The sequence below is a fragment of the Borostomias antarcticus genome (genome assembly GCF_949987555.1).
Source record: "Borostomias antarcticus genome assembly, chromosome: 17".
NCBI lineage: Eukaryota > Metazoa > Chordata > Actinopteri > Stomiiformes > Stomiidae > Borostomias > Borostomias antarcticus.
Genome location: NC_140250.1, coordinates 21499311 through 21524310, shown reverse-complemented (window position 1 = coordinate 21524310; position 25000 = coordinate 21499311). Strand labels below are relative to the sequence as shown.

General features: G+C 48.5%; 1 protein-coding gene across 1 annotated transcript in view; it reads left to right on the top strand.

The window, feature by feature from the left end:
- Window positions 1-25000, top strand: part of erbb4b (erb-b2 receptor tyrosine kinase 4b) — a gene marked incomplete at both ends in the record, with an annotated part of 174144 nt that overhangs the window by 71411 nt on the left and 77733 nt on the right. The window contains one exon of the mRNA XM_084452098.1: window positions 19220-19371. Coding sequence (XP_084308224.1) covers window positions 19220-19371 — 152 coding nt within the window. The remainder of the gene's footprint in view (window positions 1-19219; window positions 19372-25000) is intronic.

Here is a 25000-nt window from a genome sequence, read left to right as displayed (position 1 = left end):
CTAATGGAAAACAGCAGGGTCACGTCTTCTGGAACATTCTTTATATGTGAACATGAGGCTTCATTGTTTGTCAGCGCTAATGCTCTCCCTCACACACCCGCCAGCTACTGTCTCACTCGGCTCATCAACGTGCTTTTACTTTCTAAACCCACATTTATTTGCACAGCCGCTCTTTAGATTAAAACTAACTCCATCCAAGAAGCTTCCGGAAGCCTGCCTGGATCTGGTTGAGCGAGTGATGTGGGAGATTTCATTGCGAGGCAGCTCAGATCAGTCCAGTCAGGTGAGCAAAAAATAAGACTTCTATATTAAAGCGATATCTCTATCTGTCATTGTTGCACTTCCCTTGGAGAGGGATACTGTGCTCGCTAGATTCACACACACACACACACACACACACACACACACACACACACACACACACACACACACACACACACTAAGGACAACAGAAATACACGGAGATAGAAACACACACTCTCTGTGCGTGTCCATGTCTCTGCTGAACCCTTCTACTATGTCTAGAACTCCAATCTATCCTCAAGGTCACGTACTTTCTGAGGACGAACACATAATACTCATCTCTTGTAAACACTTCTCTTTCCAAGCGAGATTCTGTGAATAGGAACACAAGAGCTCTTACAACTCCAGATAATGTTTCTCCAGTGTCAGGAATGGATGGACGGACTGCCCCGAGCAAGATGCAGAGAAAGAGACGCGCACAGGCATACAAAATCACACAATAGTTTTCAGTGAAAACAAGCTCTTATTCTGACAAGCTTCCCCAGCAACAAACCGTGGATCAACGCAGACATGAAAAGCCTTACTCAACAGAAAGAAGAGATAGGGAGGAGATGGGAGGAGGAGGAGGAGGAGGAGGCCAGGTCAGGTGAGAAGGAGCTGAAGAGGGAGTTTAGAAAGGCCTAGAACAGCTACAGGGAGACATTGGGGGGTAAACTGGACAAAACAGCTTCAAGGATGTAAAAAAAAACACTGGTCAGAGTGTCTCAGGCCCAGCTGTGGGGCAGGACAAGAACATGCTAATGAGCTGAACCAGTTCTTCCATCGGTTTGACCTGGCTATCAACCCCCTTGCCCCCACACCCACCTCTGTGAGTTCAAAGGGCAGCCCCATGCCCCGCCCCCAGCCCCATAATATTCTCACAGACTGGCCGCCGGGGAGCAGGTGGAGGGCGATTAGTATAATATTAGCCACTTTTTCAGAACAGTTTAATTTAAGCAGGCCTGTTCATGTGGGAATAACGTTTCAGGAGGCCGTGTCAATCAAATGATCTTGTTCAAACAGAGGCATCATGTCATTGGCAGTGAACCTCGGAACACACAACTATGGAAATTATATAGGAACTACGCAATCAAGTTCAAGTGTGTGACTCCACAAATTGCGCATCAATCAATCAATGATCGACAAAAAGTGTGTCGCTCTGGAATGCACTCTTAGAAAAACAATAGCCTAACATTAGAAACACATCAAACAATACAATTCCATCTATACAAACATGGATATTCAAAACAAACATAGCTACAGGCCATTCATACAAAATATACAATTATAGGCTATACTAACATAATCCAATGTAGGCTATAATAACCCGATGTATATAATAACTCAATGTAGGCTAGGCCTACTGAAAAGTCTCAACAAGGCCTATGTGATATAACGGTAAATGGACTGCACTTATATAGCGCTTTTCCACCTTAGCGGCACTCAAAGCGCTTTACAATGGCCTCTCATTCATCCATTCACACACACACACCAATGGCGGTAGCTGCCATGCAAGGTGCTAACCTGCTCATTGGGAGCAATTTGGGTTTAGGTGTCTTGCTCAAGGACACTTCGACATGTGGACAGTCGGAGCTGGGATTCGAACCACTGACCCTTCGATCACTGAACGACCCGCTCTACCAACTGAGCTACAGCCGCCCCTCACAATAACATTAAGTGCATGTATACCTGTATCTCCTTATGTCTAGCGTACTCCGTAATTTAACTACGGAAAACCCGGCTTCGCAAAGATAAGATGTTGGAAGTGGACGCAGCGTTTTCAGTGCTTTTGTGGCTCTCAGGATACTTAGCCTTGATTTTAATCCAGAAGGTTGGCAGAGATAAAATTGTCTCAAACATGCTTTTTTAAGGCCACCGTTATTTACAATCTCAATGAGTTCATCTTCTTCCGCATGGACATGGCTGATTCACCTGGGACGTTCACAAATGGGTCACGGATCAATCGCCTGGCACTTTCTCGGACGCGTTCCAGTTCTCTGGAAGTCCGCTGACAGCCAAGCTGGATGACTGTGCGCTAGCTGCATGGGAGAAGGCCGCCTCAGTCTCCCCCAAAACCCCCGCCGATGTTGGGAACATGTCGAATATGTCCCTGTCTGTCTCTATCTATCTCATTCTCCCCTGAAGTGACAGATTGAGTTAGTTGAGCAGGCTGAATATGTCGCACAGGTAAACGAGTTTTGCGATCCATTCTTCTTCGTTGAAATGTGCTGCCATTGTGCAGCCTGCCAGTGGGGATTTTTTTTTTTTCTTCTGAAAGAAATCTTCGCAGCGGCTCTCGCAACTCAAACACCCTGGCCAGCGATCTCCCTCTGGACAGACATCTGACCTCTGGGTCGGCTATAAGAGAAGGCATCTGTGCTCTGCATCCATTTCCTCACTAAGCAGCTCAAAGAGACGTGAGTTAAGGGTGTGTGCCTTGATATGACTTTAACTTTGATAACTTATTTAGTATCCTAATATATATATATATATATATATATATATATATATACCTACCTACCTACCTACCTATCTAAGCTTTGTCACTTGAAGGGGTCTCAGGTGTGTACCCTCACGATCAGAAGTCTTACTCTATCTTCCCTGTTCTACAACAGGGAACAGAGGGAGAGTTATCACCTCTTCCTCCTCTCCAAACTCCCGTTCCCTCTTCTCTGCCCAAGTCCTTCCCATCCTGCCAACCACCATGCTAATCAGACAGGGCAGCTGACGACCTCTGACCCTCACTCATTCTGGCTTGTTTTAAATTAGCACCTCATTTTGTGTTGGGGAACATGCCGACCACCAGCCAATGGGACAATTATCGGTTTGTGTGTGTTTGTGTGTGTGTGTGTGTGTTTGTGTGTGAGTGTGTGTGTTTGTGTGTGAGTGTGTATGCCTGCAAGCTTGTTCATGTCCTAGTCAAGGGGTGCACGTGATCTGACGGTTGAGAGTCATTGGCCCTGGCCTTGCAGCCTGCAGGGACGATTGACTTCACCTCATTAAGCTCCACTTCAACTAGCTGTGATTTCACCAGGAAGCCGGATGAGGAGGTTATGGGATGAGGGGATGAAGGGATGAGGAGTTGAGTGGATGAGGAGAGGAGGAGATGAGGGGAGGAGGAAATGAGAGGATGAAGGGATGGTTAGATGAGTGGAGGAAGAGATGAGAGGATGAGGGGATGAGGAGATGAGAGGATGAAAGGATGAGGAGATGAGTGGAGGAGGAGATGAGGAGAGGAGGAGATGAGTGGAGGAGGAGATGAGAGGATGAAGGGATGAGGAGATGAGTGGAGGAGGAGATGAGAGGATGAAGGGATGAGGAGATGAGTGGAGGAGGAGATCAGGGGATGAGAAGATGAAGGGATGAGGAGATGAGTGTAGGAGGAGATGAAGGGATGAGGATGAGGGGATGAGGAGGTGAGTGCAGGTGGGGCGAAGCAGGCAGGTCAGAGGTGTCTGGTCCATACATAGCTGCAGGAAGAAAACATTCTGAGATAAAACTGCTCCACTTAAAGCTAACACTTGTGGCCCATACCTCTCTCTCTCTCTCTCTCTCTCTCTCTCTCTCTCTGCCTCCCCCTCTCTCGTCCCTTCTCATGGCCATAGGTTAATAGCTTGTTAACGGATAGGTGGGAGGAAGGGGTTGTCAGTGGTCACTAAAATCCTCCTAGACAGTCTATTCCCTCCAGCTGTGTGTGTGTGTGTTTGTGTGTGTTTGTGTGCGTGTGTGTGTGTGTGTGTGTCTGTGTCTGTGTCTGTGTCTGTGTCTGTGTCTGTGTGTGTGTGTGTGTGTGTGTGTGTGTGTGTGTGTGTGTGTGCGCGCGCGTGTGCGTGCATGTGCCCCGTCTCTTTGTTCAGAGTGTGGGAGTGAAGGGGAGTGGACGTCTTGCTGGACTCAGTGACCCAACATACTGCCGATGGACAGGGTCACTGGGCTGCAGTTCATCACACACACACACACACACACACACACACACACAACACACACACACACACACACGCACACAGTGTTGAGGGCTGGCGGAGACCCCAGATGCTCTCAGCAGTGAACTGACCAGAAAGTGATGGAGGATTATCAGCGAGGAAAAACATCCAAAGATAATTACATGCTAATGTTCAATAAGCCCAGCAAGTCGCTGTTGATAAATGTGACCATTAAATAGCGGCAAAGCTCGAATGCATGTCCGTGTGGAGAGAGACAAAATGAACAGTCAGCCCTTCGCCACCCAGGAACAGCGCTAAACAATTACACAACAACACAGGCATCGCAATTAATGAATAATTGAGAAGTCACCCAGACGTACCTTTAACAAAGACATATCAGTTGGCAATGTTTTATTAATGCAGCTCCAGCAAGCAACAATTAAAGTGGGAAGTGGTCTGCTCTGCTTGAATTCACCGGGTGATGGTGTTGATGCCCAGGGCCCCACTCATCATGGCCTCATACTACATAGACATTCATCACTTTTTTACTCTACAAACGCACACACAACACACACACACGCACGCATACACGCATACACACACACCAAGGTTATAATAGTTCACGAAAACTAAAAAACTAAAAATAGGTGTGAAAAAGCATTTTAGTTAACTGAAATAAAAATAAAAACTAGGCTTTACAAAAAAAAACAATAACTAACTTACTGTATTGTGTGTTACTAACTAAAATAAACAAAAATTATTGAGAAAATGTCTTTAGTTTGTCTGGATGTGAACAGACCTTTGTAAAAATTAGGTTGCACATTTCAAGGAATTTCATTAATCGATAACTGTTAACCTTAACAAACAATAGTTGATTCATTGATAAGAACATCCCACGCCGGACTGCGCTTTGCTGGCTTCAATTTTGTGTCTTCTTCCGCTGTCGTTGAAATCATTGGCATCCCAATTAGCCTTCACTACTGTACATGGCTTCTGACTTCCGTTCATAACAAAATCCATTAACAAGCAATTAATCAATTAACCAAGTTAACCAACAACTCGAGTAAATTCTTATCGGCAATTAATCAATAGTCGATTAACTGTTAACATCCCTAGTAAATGTTTAATATGTGGGACATGGACTCTATTACTGTACCTGATGCTGTCCATGATGTAAACAGAAGGAGTTATGTATAATGGGATGCCAGATGGATAAATTGAGTTTGGCTGGTAACACTAGGAGACATGCTTTCAAAGTGAAGAGGAGGATTTCATCATCAGTTGTATGCACAGAGTGGTCGGCTGACAGGGGGCAGGCGAGCTTCCCTCGTAGCCCAAGTCCCGGCCACACACTCGGGTGGCTTTCTTTAGATAACAGACGGCAATTTCTTTAGATAACAGACGGCAATTTCACTGGTTTCAGTTTATTTTCAAATGCATTCACTTTGATTTCCCTTATTGTATGAAACAATTTTGTGTTCCTTATTTATCTAATTACCCATTAAGAAGCTCAGACCAGTCCCTCTACACTGTTCCCTTTGTCGCCAAGGAAGTTGGCAAAAAACCCTTTGAGTCTTTGGCCCCTTCCGACTGGAATACTCCACCTGTCAATATCCGTTTGTTGTCCTCGCTCCGTACGTTTAAAAATACCTTGTTTACTCATTTAAAACCTGATTGTCAATGTTTTCAATTATAATGTAATGTGCTGTGTCACTCCCCATTCTTTTAGTTTATTTAAGTTTTAGACTGATCCTCTTTCTTCTGTTTTTCTTTCATGTTGAGACGAAGGTTGTTAATTGTTGTCCTTGTCATGTGTTGTTTCTGTTTTGTCAGTGTTGTACATTGGATTGTCCTGTTTGTGTTATTGTGTATTTGTGTGGGACCCCATCGCAAACGAGTTGTTACATCTCAAGGGGTTTATCCCACATTAATAAAGAATTTCATAATAAGTGACACAGAGGTGCAACAATTCTCAGCCAAACATAAATAATTATAACATATAAAAAAAACAAACATAAAATAAATATATTAAATACATATGAAATAAATATTTTACTAAATACATGTTTTATTTTAGAAATGACACATCTGTCTGAATTCTGAGTTCAGCAGTAAGAGGTATAGATCAAACCAGCAGATCAAATTCTGACTTCAACCGTCTCCCAAACGGATCAGCGATTAACGGCGCCTCAGACAGTTAACAGAAAAGGTCGCCTTTCTAAAAGATCAGGGGAGATGCTTGTTCTTCTCCGTGTTATTGGATGTGAGGCGTGCCTGAGCACAGGCTCACGATTTACACTGAGTGCATTACTCTGTTCGAAGACGTACTTGCAGTCTCATCTAATAAGACCCTAGATTACAGCCAACACTGAACTATCACTTCTTTACCCTGCCTGATTGCATTGTTCTATGTGTTATGCTATATCTGTTCACTTGTCACCACCCAGCTATTTACATCCCTCTGCTCAGCAATAAAACTAATTATAATCGATCCCGGCCAATGATGAACGGGTCACATGACTCGCATTACTGCTTATACAACCCTGCGCAGACCTGGGCAACCTCAATAAACTAGTCAGCGTGTTTACAGCCTTAATGCCCCTATACATGCCACTGAAACGGAGAATCACTGCACACATACACACGCGCACACACACACACACACACACACACATCCTTGTTTTCTTCCCCCCACGTACGGCAGAGCTGGAAGGACAATGGCGTGATCAGAATTCCATTACGGCGTGTGTGTAGCGAAGTCGTCTCCCATCACAGAGACGTCTAGCCCACATAATAAACACGTGTGTGGAGGCGGCGCCGCCCGCCTGGATGCGCCTGATTGGTTAATGGAATACGCGGCCGTGGAGTGTCCCTGGCGGGGAACACGGGGGGCGAGGTGGGGGGGGGAGACGCCCAGGGAGCGGTAAGTCACGCTGTTTAACCGTGGTAGTCTGACACGGTGAGAGAAACATTCATTGAGATGCTTCACCCTCAGAATAGATGTTTTTTCGTCTTTTTTTCCTCTCGCCTTTTTTTCGCCCGAGATTCTCGGGTTCGGAAATGTTGGGCTTTGACAACGAGTTTATTTTTTGTTAAACTAATTTAATCTACGTTAAACAAAGCCATTTATTAAATCAACCGTTGCAACCGTTGTTTTTGTGGCAAAGAGAAGCTGGAGGCTAATTGACTTAGAGCCGTTCGTTCTAAATTCCCTTCCTTTCACACGCACACACACACACACACACACGCATGCACACACACACTGAAAGCCTTGCGAATATGACCTGGAGTGACATAATATTCTCAGTTATTCTGCCCTGCCAATCAACAGTCTTTCCTCAACTAGAGCATCACAGGCAGGCAGTGTAGGTAGGCAGACGGACAGACAGTCAGACAGACAGACAGACAGACATGGTGCAGGGTAGGTAGTCAGACAGACAGACAGACAGACAGACAGGGTAGGCAGGCAGACAGACAGGGCAGGCAGACAAGACAGATAGATAGAAAGGGTAGACAGACAGGCAGACAGACAGACAGACAGGTTGACAGACAGACAGGGTAGGCAGAAGGACAGACAGGGTATCAGTTGGCAGACAGATAGAGAGACAGACAGGGTAGGCAGGCATAAGGACAGACAGGGTAGGTAGGCAGACAAAGAGACAGACAGGGTAGGTAAGCAGGCAGACAAGACAGACAGACAGGCAGAAAGGGTAGGAAGGCAGAAAGGGTAGGAAGGCAGACAGGGTAGGTAAGCAGACAGACAGACAGGCAGGCAGACAGACAGACAGACAGAGTAGGCAATGAGACAGGCAGACAGTTCAGGTAGCCAGGTTGGCAGACAGACAGTAAAACAGGGAGGCAGGAAGAAAAGGCCCTTTAATGAGGGGAGAAGGAGCCCGGGGAGGAGTCAACGCCAGGCGGTATGATAATTGATGGCGACTGTTTGAGTAGGAGATTAAGATTCATGGAAGGGGCCACGACGGCGGGCCGAGGCAGAGGCTTGGAGCATGAAGGAGACGGCGCAGCACCTTGACCGCCCGCCGGCTGTAATTGATGGCGGTAGCTTTGGCGACGCAAATGTGTTGTAAAAACCATCAGAAACGGTTTGAGTCACACCTGAGCTGGAGGCTGCCATGGAAACCTGGGGGGGAGGGGGAGAGAGAGAGACCCAGACCCCTCACTGTCGGAGATAACACACCCTCACATCCATCCATCCATAACACACCCTCACACTCACTTTTTATTTATTTATTTATACGTAATCTGAATGTTGATTTTTGGAATGTTGATTTTATGTACTGCTTTGGCAATGTGGGTTCTTTTCAACTACCGTGCCAATAAAGCTCATTTGAATTTGAATTTGAATTTGAGAGAGAGAGAGAGAGATTTGGCATGAGGGAGAAAGAGAGGAGGAGAGAGTGAGAGAGAGAGGGGGAGGGGGGGGGTTGAAAGAGAAAGAGAGAATGAGAGAGAGGGGAGGGGGGGTTGAGAGAGAAAGAGAGGAGGAGAGAGTGAGAGAGGGGTTGAGAGAGAAAGAGAGAATGAGAGAGAGGGGAGGGGGGGTTGAGAGAGAAAGAGAGGAGGAGAGAGTGAGAGAGGGGTTGAGAGAGAAAGAGAGAATGAGAGAGAGGGGAGGGGGGGTTGAGAGAGAAAGAGAGGAGGAGAGAGTGAGAGGGGTTGAGAGAGAAAGAGAGAGGAGGAGAGAGTGAGAGAGAGGGGGAGGGGGGGTTGAGAGAGAAAGAGAGAGAGGAGCACAGATCAGTACTCCATGAAATCAGCTCTATTTGAGGATTTATATATTTTGACAATATGAACACCTCCTCTTCCATCCGGGCCCTGTGACAGAGGTGTGTGAGCATGAAGAGAGATGGCTTCCATAGTAATAGAGTAGCAGTGAGAGGGGGCTTCCATAGTAATAGAGTAGCAGTGAGAGGGGGCTTCCATAGTAATAGAGTAGCAGTGAGAGGGGGCTTCCATAGTAATAGAGTAGCAGTGAGAGGGGGCTTCCATAGTAATAGAGTAGCAGTGAGAGGGGGCTTCCATAGTAATAGAGTAGCAGTGAGAGGGGGCTTCCATAGTAATAGAGTAGCAGTGAGAGGGGGCTTCCATAGTAATAGAGTAGCAGTGAGAGGGGGCTTCCATAGTAATAGAGTAGCAGTGAGAGGGGGCTTCCATAGTAATAGAGTAGCAGTGAGAGGGGGCTTCCATAGTAATAGAGTAGCAGTGAGAGGGGGCTTCCATAGTAATAGAGTAGCAGTGAGAGGGGGCTTCCATAGTAATAGAGTAGCAGTGAGAGGGGGCTTCCATAGTAATAGAGTAGCAGTGAGAGGGCTTCCATAGTAATAGAGCTGCAGTGAGAGGGGGCTTCCATAGTAATAGAGTAGCAGTGAGAGGGGGCTTCCATAGTAATAGAGTAGCAGTGAGAGGGGGCTTCCATAGTAATAGAGTAGCAGTGAGAGGGGGCTTCCATAGTAATAGAGCTGCAGTGAGAGAGGGCTCGGCAGGTTCATGGTGGTGGGGATGGGACAGGTACGCCTCCGAGGCCTGTCTCCGTCTCCGCTGCCTGGATTTAGCAGTGTGAACAGCATCTGGGTCAGGACAACCAAGGGTAGCTTTAGGCCTCTCTCTCTCTCTCGCGCACACACACACACACACACACACACACACACACACACACAGTTGGCTTTGCCTGAGAGGAAGAAGCCCTTAGACGCTCAGTGCTGGCAGCGTTGTAAATGCCGGCTGGGATATCTCAACGCTCCACGGCGTGTGTGCGACAGGCTAAAGCTTCCCCAGGGGCTGGGATGATGATGCAGCTTAAAACATCATACGATATAATCCCCCCCCCATCCCCCCCCCCCCCCCCCCAACTCAGCTTCCACAGGTTCCACTAGCAAGGTCACAGAGGACACCCAGAAAACAGCGCTGTAGATTAGCTTTCACTGTGGCGGGGAGTGGATTGGCCAGTGAGCAGCTTTCCTTAGCGGAGGTAAGGCTGCAAGTATCCCAGCAGTCACAGCATGTGGCCGGTGACCGAAAGGCCTCGCCTTCAAGACCACTGGGCAGTCGCCTACAGTCGTGTCCTTGAGGTTCTTATGGTGCGTTTGTTTAATAACTAGGAGGTGGCAAATTGCGACTTGCTACTAGGAATGATTAAATAAAACGCTGCATGAACTCGCACTTCCTCGTCGCAAATTCGGATATGTTTCTCAGCCCCCAGTTGCTCGAACTAGATATAACTTGTGATATAATGGTATATAGCTTGAATGCACACAGGTCGGAGGTAGGTATTTTGCCACGTGCGACTTGCCACCTCCGACCACAAACGAACGCACCATTAACCCCCACACTAGCTCCCAACATAGATGAAAGCATTAGGCTATGCTAAATAACTGAATAATAACTGAACTGCGATTGATTCGTTTATATACATTTTGAATATACTGCTTCTATTTTTGCTCTATGTAGAACAATTGTTTGGGTTTTAACAATCCATTCACATTGCAACATTATTCTGCCTCAAATAGTGTATACCAACTAAGCTGTGAAAACAAGCATGCCATGACACATGGAACCATATCTGTCTATTAAGTCAACCTGTTGTTCAAGCTCTCTGTAGCCTCTGTTCGAGCCTGTTAACATGTCAGAACGCCTCACAGCTCTGCAGGTATACGTTCCCCTCTGCATGGAAATTCACATAATTCAGCCTCCCTTGTGGTTGCCTGCCTGACTAATTCTCTAATGAGTCCCCCCCCCCTTCCCCCTCTCCCCCCCCCCCCCAACCTCCACCCCTCTAGCTAGCATCAACCCTGGAAACACACGTTCATGCCGGTCTATAACCAGAGGCCAAGGGAGAGCGGTGTGGGTGCACGGTCAGCCTCATAATCAGCTGTCAGCCTCCCGGTCTGACGGCCGACCGGGGTCTGGGTCGGGGGGTCGGAGGGGGGGCGGTCAGGCAGCGCTCGGCGGTCAGGGATTCATGTCCTCTACCACTAACTAGCTGCGTTTTCAAGTTTCAACTTTATTTCAGTTGAAAGGACACTTAAAAATGCGTCATACACCGCCTGTCTGTGTTTGAATAACCTTCGAGCCAAGGTACACTGACCTTCAGAACACATAATTCCAATATTTCAGTAATACATTCAGTGATACATTTCAGTGATAGTAATAACCAAGTTTAAAATCTATTTAGTCTGAGCTGTCCACATGAATAGAAAATAAACCATCCATCCATCTTCAAAAATAAACAGAAAAAGCTCTCTATGTGGTATGATCCATACTGACTGGGTGTTGATAAACTCTACATTCCAGTCAGGATCACATTCCAGTCAGGATCAGCTGAAGTTCGGAGTGACTGACCCCCGACCCGCCTCTTTCCTGGGTGCTGCTGGGTAAAGCCTGGCTTCAGCAGCGCCGAGGCCAGACCAGGGGAGACGGCAGTGGGATTGTGGGTAATGAGGTGTGTCTCGTGGTCCGCCGGCTCCCCCCTGACCCCCTGGGAGGATTTTTTTTTTCTTATTTTGTCCAGGACAAATGGGCTGAGGGGTTAGATCCAGGGAGGGAGGGACCAGGGGGGAGGGGAACTGAGGGAGAGATCAGGGGGGAGGGGAACTGAGGGAGAGAGTGATTGAGGTGCGAGAGCAGAGAACTTTAGCTCTATCTAGGTGGACGGATGGATGGATGGTGTCAGTCAAACCAAATAAGGAGTAAATTGATGAAATCTATACCTCCACTGACATTCCACCTTATCACTACGGTAACACTACTGACCGGTATCCCATAATGATGTGAGGTAACAGGCCATGTGGGAGGGCGGGGGTATGACTCTACTGGAACAACGGTTGCCCCTCTCTTCCAAAAAATAGACCCCCTACTCTTTCATCTCTTGATATGGCCAGCCCTGGGGAGGGAGGGAGGGAGGGAGGGAGGGAGAGAGAGAGAGAGAGAGAGGTGGCAGACTGAGACCAACGAGGTCTGAAGGCTGAGGTGTTACAGGAGCAGCGTCATGAGGAGTAAATGGATGGTAAAAGGACTCCACTAACAGTATGAAGCGCCTTTCTACTTTAACAGACAAACCACTTTACAATGGCCTCTCATTCACCCATTCACACACGCGTTCACACGCCGACGGCGCCCGGCTGCCATGCGAGGCGCCAGCCTGCTCATCGGGAGCAATTTGGGCTTCAGTGTCAGTGTCAGGACACCTCGACATGTGGACAGGAGGAGCCGGGAATCGCACCGCCGACCCCGCGGGCGTTGGGCGACCCGCTCTACGCCCCCCGAGACACAGACCCGCCAACAAAGGAGGTGGAGACAAGCAGGAGAGGAGTGGGCAGAGATCGTGGGAGGAGGACACTGAGGAGAAGAGGGGAAGTGGAGAGGAGAGGCGCCGAGAAGGAAGCGGATGGGAGGCAAGCGTAGAGGAGGGGAGAGAGGAGAGAAGGTCGTGGACAGGGAGAGGAGAAGAAGGGAGCGGTACAGAGAAGGGAGGAGAGGAGAGATGAAAGAGGAGTGGATAGAGGTGCAGAGGAGAGGGGAGAAAGGAAAGAGGAGGAGGATGGAAAGGAAAGGAAGCAAGGAACCAGGCAGGAGGAGAAGAAGAGGGGAGCAGCGGAAGGCAGAGAGGGGATACCCTACCTCCGCCGACCCGACCGGGTGTCACGGCGCTCTCGTACGGTCGCCGTTCCGCCGCGTTATTAAATATCTCAGCAGATGGGCCGCTAATCTGGGCTGTGATTACGGCGGCCGACCTTGCGACTCAGCCTTACCCATGATCCTCTCCTCGGGGGCCTCCAGGAACCGCTAGTGAGGCTACGCCACAGACGAGGTCAGCAGGATTGATTTAATTAATTCATGAAGTTATTGTTGTTCTAATCCATTCATCTCTGGACCGGTTGACCTACTAAGGTAACATGCCCTCTGATAATCACACGCTACCCCGTTTTCTTCCAATCAGAGAAACAGAAGGTCAGTGAGAACAAGTGTAGTAGTAGTCGTCGTGCTCTACCGATCCCCGGGGGGGTGAGATTGCACTGATCTAGCGATAAATCATCAAGAGGAAGTACAACACACACACACACACACACAGAAACTGTACTGCAACATGAGAACAGCAGCAGTGCTTCTATCCTAGGGTCGGCCATCTTTAGAATCACCACACAGCCGTCAATCACACAGGCAGCCCAGGCCACCCGTCTCCATCTCAAACGGGGTCCTTCGGCTGCCCGTCATCCCCACACGACCTACCCAGAGCACGTTTCCCAAGCTGACATATCAACAGTGTTTACTTTAGGAAGTGACATTTGCAACTTTATTTAATTCAGTCAGTTACAGAGTAACGGTATCGGTGTGACCTTTTCTGGCGTTGCTGGGAGGGGCAGTAAGCCCACGAGACCTGAACTCTCACTCTGCACTTTATTGGTGTTCAATAAACTCCAGGCTCGGTTGATGGAGTCATTTTGTGCAGTAGGTATGAAATGAATTGGCTAATAAGAGAAACTGTGCGGAGGGAGGTTTCAAATCCCTCGAGTGCATCTCATCACATGGAATTTTGAATGGAATATTTCCTTGATTCTGACAGACTGGAACGGCCTCTGATGCAGAGTGATTTTCAATCAGCGCATGCCAATTTTTACATTAAGAAGACCCTTTTCTTTTTGCAAAGCAAATTAGAATATTTTGAGCTAAAAAATAGGGCTTCCTCAAGGGAACAGCTACTGTATAGGGTACCGGCCTTCAATTGGCCTGGCCTGGTCTTGAACCCGTGACCTTAAGGTCAATAGTCGGATGCTGCCTGATCTCAACCGCATGAGGCAGACGCTGTATTGAGAGCCTGTATGTCATTTTGGGGGCCTCATGCACGATGTGCGCCATGATGGTTTGTTTCACACTGAGTGAAACAACGTGAGCTCCCAAGATCAGGATGGTCTCATGAGGCTAGCACTGAAGAAAAACTAATACTGAAACTAATAAAAACTAAACTAAAACTAAGCATTTTCAAAAAATAAAAACTAAACTAAACTAGCAAATCTGCTTTAAAAACTAATCAAAACTAAACGGAAATCGATAACAAAAAGTTAAAATGATATAAAAATAAAAACTAATTAAAAAAACTAAACTATTATTGCCTTGGGTAGAACCTGATTCCCAGGCTCTCAGTAGAGGATGCTTGACTGATAGACAGATTAGAAAGAAGGAGGGAGAGATGGGAGAAAGAGAGGGTGGAGAGAGAGAGAGAGATGGGAGAAAGAGGAGGTGGAGAGAGAGAGAGAGGGGATTGGCCCCACTTCTACCTTTTAATCTGGAGATAGTAGTAAAACTACTCCTCTTTCCTACCTGGAAACCACCACCTCCTTCTCCTCCTCCTCCTCCTCCCTCCTTCCTCCTGTTCCTTCTCATTCTCTTCCTTCTACTCCTCACCCCCCCTTCTTCTCCTTCTCCTCTTCCTTCTCCTACCTGTCATCCTCCTTCTCCTCCTCTCCGCCTTCCCCTCCTTTTCCTCCTCCTCCTCCTTCTCCTCCTTCTCCTCCCTCTGCTCCCCTCCTCTTTCTCTTCCTCCTTCCCCTCCTCTTCCTCCTCCTCTTCCTCCTCCTTCTTATCCATGTCCGCCTCCTCTTCCTACCCATCCTCCTCCTCCTTCTCCTTCCCCTCCTTCTCCTCCTCCTCTTCCCTCTCATCTTCATCCTCCTTCTCATCCTCCTATTCTTCCCCCTCCTCCTCTTCCTACCCCTCCTTCTCCTCCTCCTCTTCCCCCTCCTCTTCATCCTCCTTCTCCTTCCCCTTCTTCTCCTCCTCCTCTTCCCCCTCCTCTTCATCCTCCTTCTCCTCCTCCTCTTCATCCTCCTTCTCATCCTCCTCTCCTTCCCCCTCCTCCTCTTCCTACCCATCCTCCTCCTCCTTCTCCTTCTCCTCCTCCTCTTCATCCTCCTTCTCATCCTCCTCTTCTTCCCCCTCCTCCTCTTCCTACCCCTCCTCCTCCTCCTTCTCCTCCTCCTCTCCCCCCTCCTCTTCATCCTCCTTCTCATCCTCCTCTTCCTACCCCTCCTCCTCCTTTAGTTTTTTTTCTCCACCGTGTTCCCTTTTCTCACCCCAGCGTGAGTCAGAGCCTGCGTGACGTGTGGAGAGAGACCGTGGAGAGAGACTTGTGCAGAGAGACCGTGGTCTGAAGTAGGGTTGCTGTTTAGTGTGTTGTTGAGTTTCCCTCTCCCCGCATAAGAGGACTGTCTGGAGAGGCAGCTTCACGAGGGTTCGAAAATCCAGACCTTTCGTCTCCAGTCACGAACGCAAGGTTGTGCGTGTGTGTGTGTGTGGGGTGTGTGTGTGTGTGGGGTGGGGGGGGGGGGCGGATTAAATCAAATATAACTAAGAGGCCTGTTTGTGAGCGGAAAAGTGTTTCCTTTCTCTGTTGTGGTGAATAGGATTTTTTGATGGAATTGAGAGTGAGAATAAACTTCCCTAAGCACATGAAATATTAGACTCATCGACAAACTGTTAATCAAGCGCTCAGTAGCGTGAGATGTTTCTCTCTGGATGGAGGGTTCAGACTAGATTGGAATTCTGTTTCATTCTGTGCTTTGTGGTGAATGAATATCTGCGTTTACTTTGCAGTGAACACACGCTGGCCTAGGCCTTGAATGAGCTTGGAGGGGCATACGATTTGGGCCACAAAATGCGGAGCCTAGCTAGGTCTTCAGTTACTGTCGGTATATACCGACTACACAGGCAGCCAAGGACAGGATGAGTGGTGTTTGCGTTCAAGTGAACTTCTAAAGCGCCGCACGTTTCTGCAGATACATTAGCCTTTGCTGCCACAAGGTAACCTCATCCTACCAATTGGGTCCCTCGCAGACCCCCAGAGGTATACTTGTTTTTTGTCATATTCACTGGTGCTTTTTTCTAATTTTTCATGACTTTGTCAATCTGACTTCATTGTTTTCTGTTTCAATTAGTGCTTTTTTAAAATGCCAATGCATTGGGGTCCTTGGGGAGCAACCATGTAGTTTTAATAGGTTGGGGGGGGTGGGAGTTCACGTTTACATGGGTCCTAGTTTCCCACACGCCATCAGGGGGTTTAGGGCCACAGCCGTGTGTGGAATATGCAGTTTGTTGGTTTCAGAGGCCAATGCATTTTATATACAGTAGATATACATATTTTATGCAATATGCTAATTAACAGTAACCTTCTCTCTCTCTGATGACTTTTATAACTAATAATGTTTTGAAAAAAATAAAAATAAATTGCTACGATGGTTATTTCTTCCAGTAGTTATCCCAGGGGCTGATCTGTCGACCGTGTATGTTAAATGGTATGGATGAGCATAATGTTTTTCCAATGTTTGTAGCAGTGTTTTAAATAAATCACTGTCAAAGCAAGATGTGTGTTTATAATGTTTGTAAATCCCCATAGTTCCATAGCAGGTTTGCAGGTAATCCCACAAAAACAAGCGCGCTATGCGGCAGGCGTCGATTCCTAGCGCTGCCGCAGGCCTAATCCTGCTATTAATTACTAATCCGGAATTGTGATTCATTGCCTTGATCCATGACATTTCCCGCTGTTGCTCCGCATGATCACCACTGCGAAGACGAATTCTCCTTTAGTACAAATCTACCAGACATGCTTCTGTACTAAATATGACAACTCAGTAATTCTCAGGGGACTTGATACTGTATGACGGACAGACAATTTTTTTGTATTCTATCCATGTTCTAATGTACTTACATCCTGGAGAGAGAGACTCTCAATCAGGATGCAGAATATACTGACATCAGTGTTTTGCATATATGCATATTCATGATTTACTGACTTTACCCCATCAGCAAGCTGGCCAAATGGAGTTGATGATGAGAGCAAAAACCATACAGTATGTCTGTGTGTGTGTGTATGTCCACCCTGCACACACACACACACACACACACTGAGGCTGTACAACTGTACACATACTCTAACCCGCATGTGGCTTTGCTATGGTTCACCTCATAGTCAAAGCTCACATGGGTCCAGAGACTCTCATTAGAGATCACAACTGCAGATGAAAACAATTCAGCCTGTTTCAATAGAAGCCCCTCTGCCTGCTACCCTCACCCCTATTATGCAGGTAGCTACAGTAGGAATGAGCATTCAGCCAGGCTTATTGAAGCATGCGGCTTGCTTTTACAACGCAATACCCCCCCCCCCCCCCTCCCCACGCCCCAGGATTATTTATTATAGCTATAGCATTTACATAATCCATCTCATACTGTGTAGAAATGGTACTTATTGTGTAATTACTGTCAATTTGTAAACTTTGCAATTTGTGTAAATGTGTAACTTGATTTGCAATTTGTAATTTGTAATAGAGTGTTAGAGTTGATCTGTATCAACCATAATATTGGAGCCGGCAGCATCATTTCACTACAGCGCACATTACGTGCGACAAACAAAGGCATCTTGAATCTTGTTTCCAAGGGAGATGATAAAAAGTAAGAAGAAAAAATTGAAGAAAAAAACTGTCCTTTTCACAAGACTGCACCTCCCACAGTGCCCCTGTAATCTTGGTGCGATGCCCTGAGGACGCAATAACAGTTTATTACTGCTAACCCTACTTTATGACCCCCCAGCCCCCCCCTTCCCCACCGTGGGTTTCACGTTAACGGTTATTGACGACACCTAGTCCGCTCGTAGATCATATCTCACTAAGCCTACTCTTACACCTGCTATCTCTTCCCTCAGTTCTCTGAGGGTAGATTTGTATGCTTCCCTTGCCTGTTGTACTGGATGTAATCTAATATAAGGTTGGGAGGAATTGTTTGAACAAGATCTTGTTTGGCCGTGTGGCCTTGAATGGCTTTCTGTTTCTTGGGGCGGAGGGGGGGGGGGGGGGATTGCAAATGGAACTAAAAGTTTGGTCTTGGTGTGTTAACTCGGAGATATGAGTTGGATATGAGTTGGGAGCTAGCTTTTATTGGACGCTGCCACAGGGAAATGCAAATGTTGGATAGAGGAGGAATAAGAAGCCGACATGCGCACACCGCGGGAGTCGGAGTCGATCGGAGACCGCATCAAAACTGACCTGGGGGAGATGACTGAGGGGAGGCTGTCCCCTCAAAGAGACAAGTGTGTTCCACGTGACGGTGGCAGTTCACGGGTGACGGGTCTCCTAGACGAAACTGCCAGCCCCTTGCCGAGCCCATGGACCCTGTCGACTGTATGTTGTACCTAGAAGAACCCCGAGTGACAGTGTGCCTGGGTTGGAATGATAATGTCCTGTAGAAGGAAGGCGTACTCTTTATATCACCATCACAGCAGACTGGATATCTGTTCAGCAGCGTTAGTGCAATTTGCAGCCCTGCTTCGCTTCTGAGTGCAAACATCATTATGCAATTGGAGCTGAGGTCCACTGTATCTCAGAGGGTAGTATTGGAGCTGGTTTGTCTGTTTTGCTTTTGGCTGTTGGGAAGATATTTCTTGTTGCAGCTCATGTCCCAGGGAGTGTTTGTGTGTGTGTGTGTGTGTGTGTGTGTGTGTGCGCGTGTGCGTGCGCGCGTGTGTGTGTGTGTAGCAGCTGACAGGGCAGATGGCCGGTGTCAGTGGTGAGGGCGAGGTGTTTGATGGGCGGAAATGACTGTCTTTAATTACTTGTCAAGCGAGTTGCCTGGGCAGCGGCTAAATGGGGTTTCATCTGTCCTGTGTGCTTCAGGGGCCGCCTCTCTACGCCCGCTAGGCTGGCTATCCAGCAAGCACATCCACAGTTCACAGCTCACTCGCCAGGGACTCATAACCGAACACCACTATGTCAACCCCCTAAATGGGAGGACTACAACCTACCCCAAAAAGCACTATAAGTGAAGCAACACTTACATGCTCGACTTCATTTTAGATTTAACTCAGATATTTTTTGTCGGCTTTCTGGTCAAGACTTTCTTCCACACTTTCCATGAGGGCTGAACATTTCTTCCGGGGGGTGTTTCACGGTAGGCCTCAATAGAACCATGTCACGCTAACGTTCCCTCCCCGCCCCTGTGTTCTGTCTCTCTAGTGTGCGCCGGAACGGAGAACAAGCTGAGCACGCTCTCGGACCTGGACCAGCAGTACCGGACCCTGCGGAAGTACTACGAGAACTGTGAGGTGGTGATGGGGAATCTGGAGATCACCAGCATCGACCGCAGGAGAGACCTCTCCTTCCTCAGGGTAATCTGTCTGTGTGACCTGGCTCTGTGACAGTCACTCACAGTCATGGTGCATTCGTTTGTGGTCGGAGGTGGCAAGTCGCAAGTGGCAAAATACCTACCTCCGACCTGTGTGCATTCGAGCTATAGCGAATGATATGATGATGATATGATATGATATTGACGTCAGCCGGCAACTGGGGGCTGAGAAACATATCCGAATTTGCGACGAGGAAGTGCGAGTTCATGCGGCGTTTTATTTAATAATTCCTAGTAGCAAGTCGCAATTTGCCACCTCCCAGTTATAAACGAACGCACCATAATACCTCCCATTGACGTCACTCTTTGTGAACCATATCCACTCCCAGCCCCATTTGGTCAACTCTAGAAGTTTCTGTACTGTTCTTATACATGACACATGCTCCCAGGTCTTGATCTCCCGTACTATAATACTGGGAGTCTTCGGGTCAGTGGTGTTGTGGTCTTGTGGTTCATCTTTTTATTTATGAAACTGAAAAATCTTCTGCGTTCGCCCCCATGTACTCCGCAACACTCTGTTACCCCAGCTGACCTTTGCTGGTCCGTTCTCTTCTTCCTCCTTCCTCCCCAACCAATCAGTGGCGAGAGGCTCATTGGCCAATGGGAGAGTGAGAATGGTTTAGTTGTAATCAGGACTAATCAGAGATGCTCTGCTGATTTCGGCATCATGATTGCCTCCATGTTCGCACTGCAGATAAGCGTTCACACCACTGTCCAGAGACCCTGATTCTCCCTTTCGACGCAAGCGCCATCTGTATCCACTTTGATTAGAGACGCTTGCAGATGGAGGAAGACCTGGAGTGGTTGGTTTCAATTTGTGAGATTTTCACGAGACAGGCGATGATTGAGAGTGATGAACAGAGGGGCAATGTGTGATTGTGGGGATCTGGTTCTGGTTGGAGGATGACGAACACACGCACAAGATTCAAGATTTCTTTATTCGTCATATGTAAGCTGTACAGGAACTGTACCGGGGGGGTATTGACTTGATTTGCATGTGGTTATGTTATGTACACTAGATATTCTATATACACTAGATGTTCTAGATAGTTATTCAGGTGCCGAGTGGCTTGCGGTGAAGAATCTCTTCCCGTGCCTCTCCGTGCTCGCCATGTGAGTGCGGTATCTCTTCCCTGACCGTAGCAGAGAGAACAGTCCATTTCCTGGGTGGCTGGGGTCTTTCAGGATCCTGTTGGCCTTGGTCTTGCATCTTCTGGCGTAGATGTCCTCGAGATGTCAGCTGACCGTACCGCTCTCTGTAGGGCCTTGTGATCCTGAGAGCTGCTGTTCCCGTACCAGCTGATGATATTCCCATTAGGAGGGATAGGGTGGTGTGGAGAATGTGAGCTATCGCATTCTCTGTGGATCTGTTGGGTCTGTATGCGAACTGTGGGGGGTCTAGCGTGCTGGGCAGTGAGGAGCAGATGTGTTCCCTGACCAGCTTCTCAAAACACTTCATCACCACGGAGATGAGAGCTACCGGGCGGTAGTCATTGAGGCAGAGTGGTCTTGGCGTCTTGGGTACGGGGATGATGGAGGACTTCTTGAAGCATGTGGGGACAATGGACTGCGCCAGGGACTGGTTGAATATCACCGTGAACACAGGAGCCAGTTGGTCGGCGCACATCTTCAGCACCGGTCCGGTCCCGTGGCATTTCTGACGGTCTCCCGTGTCAGGTGTGCGACAGGGAAGCAGGTCCCCGGGTCCCAGTGCAGCAATCGTGAGGTAATTGGAGGTGGCGAGGAGGCCGAGGAGCCGGTGTTGCGGAATTGCTGTCGGAGGGAGAAAAAACAGCTTGGCGCTTGAAATGTTCAGCTGCTCCCGGTGACCTCTGCCGCCCTGCCTCTCAAACCGGTCACCCCCACACCGACGCCTCTGGCCCACTCCACCTGAGTCCAGTCCATCTGGGGGTCCTGCCAGGCCCCTGGCGCCAGGTCAAGCTGCTGACTGTGGTAATGGCTGGATTTCTCTGGGCTCAGGCGGTCTGTCTGTAAGCACTAACGGTACAGGGAGGCCCTTACTGGAAACGTGTAGGGGCCAAAGCGCCATCCTAACCAGACACAGCAGGTATCGCAGGTCCACAGGACACACAGATTACTGACTGTATCAAGACAGAGTTCCAGAATATACATATCAAATTAGCGTTGGAGGGGTTCCTTTGATGAGTAACTGAGTTGATTTAATATATTTATTGTGTGGTTAGTAAGTTAGTAATTCGTTTTTTAATTTTTGTATTGTTATTTGTAAATTTGTAGCTTATGAATTGAGTATTATCTGTATCGAGCATAATCTTGGAGCTGGCAGCAACATTTCACTCTGACTGTACACAGTACAATGCATGCGACAAAAGGAATTTTCAATCTTGATTTAGTTAGGGTTGTTGATTCAGTTAGGGCTGTTGATTTAGTTACATTACAATACATTTTGCAATTTTCAAATTAGAATTTTCAGACACGGGGTTAAAACTGTACAGCTGCTTACGGGAGCCACATCACTGGAATTGAAACATTCTGTCTCTTATGTACAGTAAGACACTTCCGAAACAACAGCCAGGTGTTCAAGCTCTGTGCACTCCACAAGACCACAGTGACATTTCTATCCCCGCCCCTCCAGGACTTGATGGAGACTTAAGTGCCACTTTTGGACCCCTGCTGAGTTAAAGACTTTCTGCAGTGCTGGTGGTGCTGGAGAATTGAATTTGATTACTATTCAGCTCTTCACAAGCTGCTGCGCGCCACCACGCTCGCTCCCTCCTGTCCTGCGCACAGGAAGTGTCCTCCCTGCCTTTCTGTCCTATCACGGTTGTTCTCTCTCTCTCTCTCTCTCTCTCTCTCTGGGAGGCGTCGGGGAGATAGTGTGCGTCGGGGGGGGCGTCGTCCTGCAGGTCCTCAGTTACGAGGCCGAGACATGCTCGTTAGGGCCTTACATGGTCCACCTGGGCGGCTCGTTTACAAAATGTCTCCCCGTGGCGGCGGCGTGCCAGGCGCTCCTGGATTCTGAGGGCTGTCAATTAACAGGGGTTAATTGAACATGCTAATGAGGGGCACGGGGGTGCCGAGCGACGGGGGAGCTGGCCAGGGTACCGCTTGTATTTTTGGGTCAGATTATTATTATTTTTAAAACACGCTAATAACAGGCTTCCCTCTGGGACTCTGAGCCGACGGAGGGAAACTTCACCTTGAGGTGGAGGAGAGAGGGTGGGCGGGGGGGGGGGGGGGGCGGCGCTCAGCTTCTCCGACTCGCCTGTCTCTGAGGTGATTGAAACTGATGCCTCTGCTCTGCCTCCCTTTTTAAAGATAGCCAGAAGATTGATGGCTGCCTCCCAAAAGCCCCCGAGCAGCTTTAGCAGTAAATAGAGTCCATCTTCTAAACTGCCTGCCTGTATGGCTGATGAATCTAGCCCCTCCACGTGATTAATAACTGTAATTCTGCACTCCGACTGCTGCTCTTTTTCCTCCTCACATGTGAATACCAACCGGCTGGCTTTGTGAGTGTGTGAGTGTGTGAGTGTGTGAGTGTGTGTGTGTGTGCGCGTATGTGCGTTTTACTCTTTTTCCGAAAGCGTAGACTAGCTAGGTGGCCAAACAAAGCCGGTCTAATCCTCCTATAATGCTCCGCAGCTAGCCAGACAATCCCTCTCCATACCGCCTGTCCATCAGTCCCCTGTCAGGGGAGTAGTGGCTCCCTGCCTGGACCCTCCACTGTTTAATAGACTAGACAGGGGGATAATAATAGCGCTACGATTTACACACGGAAACTGTAAATATTTCCATCAGGACTCACATCATTAGCTTGGCGATTAGAGATGGCGGAGAGCGGAGGGGAGAGGGAGTGGAGGGGAGAGAGAGCGGAGGGGAGAGCGGAGGGGAGAGGGAGCGGAGGGGAGAGAGAGCGGAGGGGAGAGCGGAGGGGAGAGCGGAGGGGAGAGGGAGCGGAGGGGAGAGGGAGCGGAGGGGAGAGGGAGCGGAGGGGAGGCAGCATGGCTCCCAGAACAAATATGTGGATGTTGTGTTGCCATGGCATCATGCGTGAGACCACAGTGGCTCCGACTGTCGCTCTCTCTCCCTGTCTCCCTGTCTCTCTCCCTCTCTCTCTCTCTCTCTCTCCCTGTTCTCCCTGTCTCTCTCCCTCTCTCTCTCTCTCTCTCTCTGTCTCTGTCTCTCTCTCTCTGTCTCTCTCTCTCTGTCTCTCTCTCTCTTTCTCTCTCTCCCTGTCCTCTGTCTCTCTCTCTCTGTCTCCCTCCCTCTCTCTCTCTCGCTCTCTCTCTCTCTCTCTCTCTCTCTCCCTGTCTCTCTGTCTCTCTGTCTCTCTCTCTCTGTCTCCCTCCCTCTCTCTCTCTCTCTCTCTCTCTCTCTCTCTCTTCTCTCTCTCCCTCTCTCTTTCTCTCTCTGTCTCCCTCCCTCTCTCTAGCTCTCTTTCTCTCCCTCTATAATTTTCCTATCACCCCATATATTTAATCCCATTCTCTTTTTCTGCGTCCTTTTCATAACCCACTCTCCAATCAGCGTTGCACACTGAAGTGATTTCTATTGTATTGTAGTCTAGATACAGTCTTGAAACTCTCTTCTGAAGTGACCACTTACTGTAACCCGCAGGGTGCAGATAACCCCGAGCTGTCACTGTGACGGCTTCCAGATGGACACGAACAAGATCAGTTTACAGCTGGACTGGAAATGGACTTCTTCTGGAGTTACTTATACAGACCACAGGAGCGAGGTCTCGGTTCAACCTATATTTCATAGTCCAGAGAATAATACTCAAACAGAATAGGAGTTTACTGTATATGGGACAAGCCTGGGCTGGGTCAGGCAAATTTAAGAGGTGCCGTGAGAGACGAACCCTGCAGTTGAAACTCGTCCCGTCAAAGTAGTGTTGACCCAGCGTGCTCCGGGGGGGGCGGGGTGTGATTGGGGGTTAATGAGCCTGGAGAGCAGCTGAAGCAGAGGAGGTCTCTCCTGGGGGTCAGTCCCAGCGCACTGACCCAGGATAGAAGGATAGGGGACACAGACAGACAGACGGACGGACGGACGGACGGACGGACGGACGGACGGACGGACGGACGGACGGACGGACGGACGGACGGACGGACGGACGGACGGACGGACGGACGGACGGACGGACGGGCAGACAGACAGGCAGGCAGGCAGACAGGCAGGCAGACAGACAGACAGACAGACAGACAGACGGGCAGACAGACAGAGCTGCATTAATGACAGCAGTCAGCTGACACTCTGCATTTAGATAGGGCCTCACCTCTACCTCTTTCTCTCGCTTTTCTTTCTTTCTTTCTTTCTTTCTTTCTTTCTTTCTTTCTTTCTTTCTTTCTTTCTTTCTTGCTTTCTTTCTTTCTTCTCTCTCTCTCTCTCCCTCCCTCCCTCTCTCTCTCTCTCCCCCTCTCTCTCTCTCTCTCTCTCTGACCTCATCTCTCATAGATGGTACTTCTGACAGGCATATTTGTCCCTGAGGCATAGTTCATATGGCCCATTCTGGATGTGCATCCAGATGAGTTCAGATTGCCGAGGCCTCGGTGTCTCAGAACCCTTCAATATTAATGAAGACTGATGAAGTGTTCGCGAGCCCCCTGTCTTTGAAGGCCTGGCCAGATTAGATT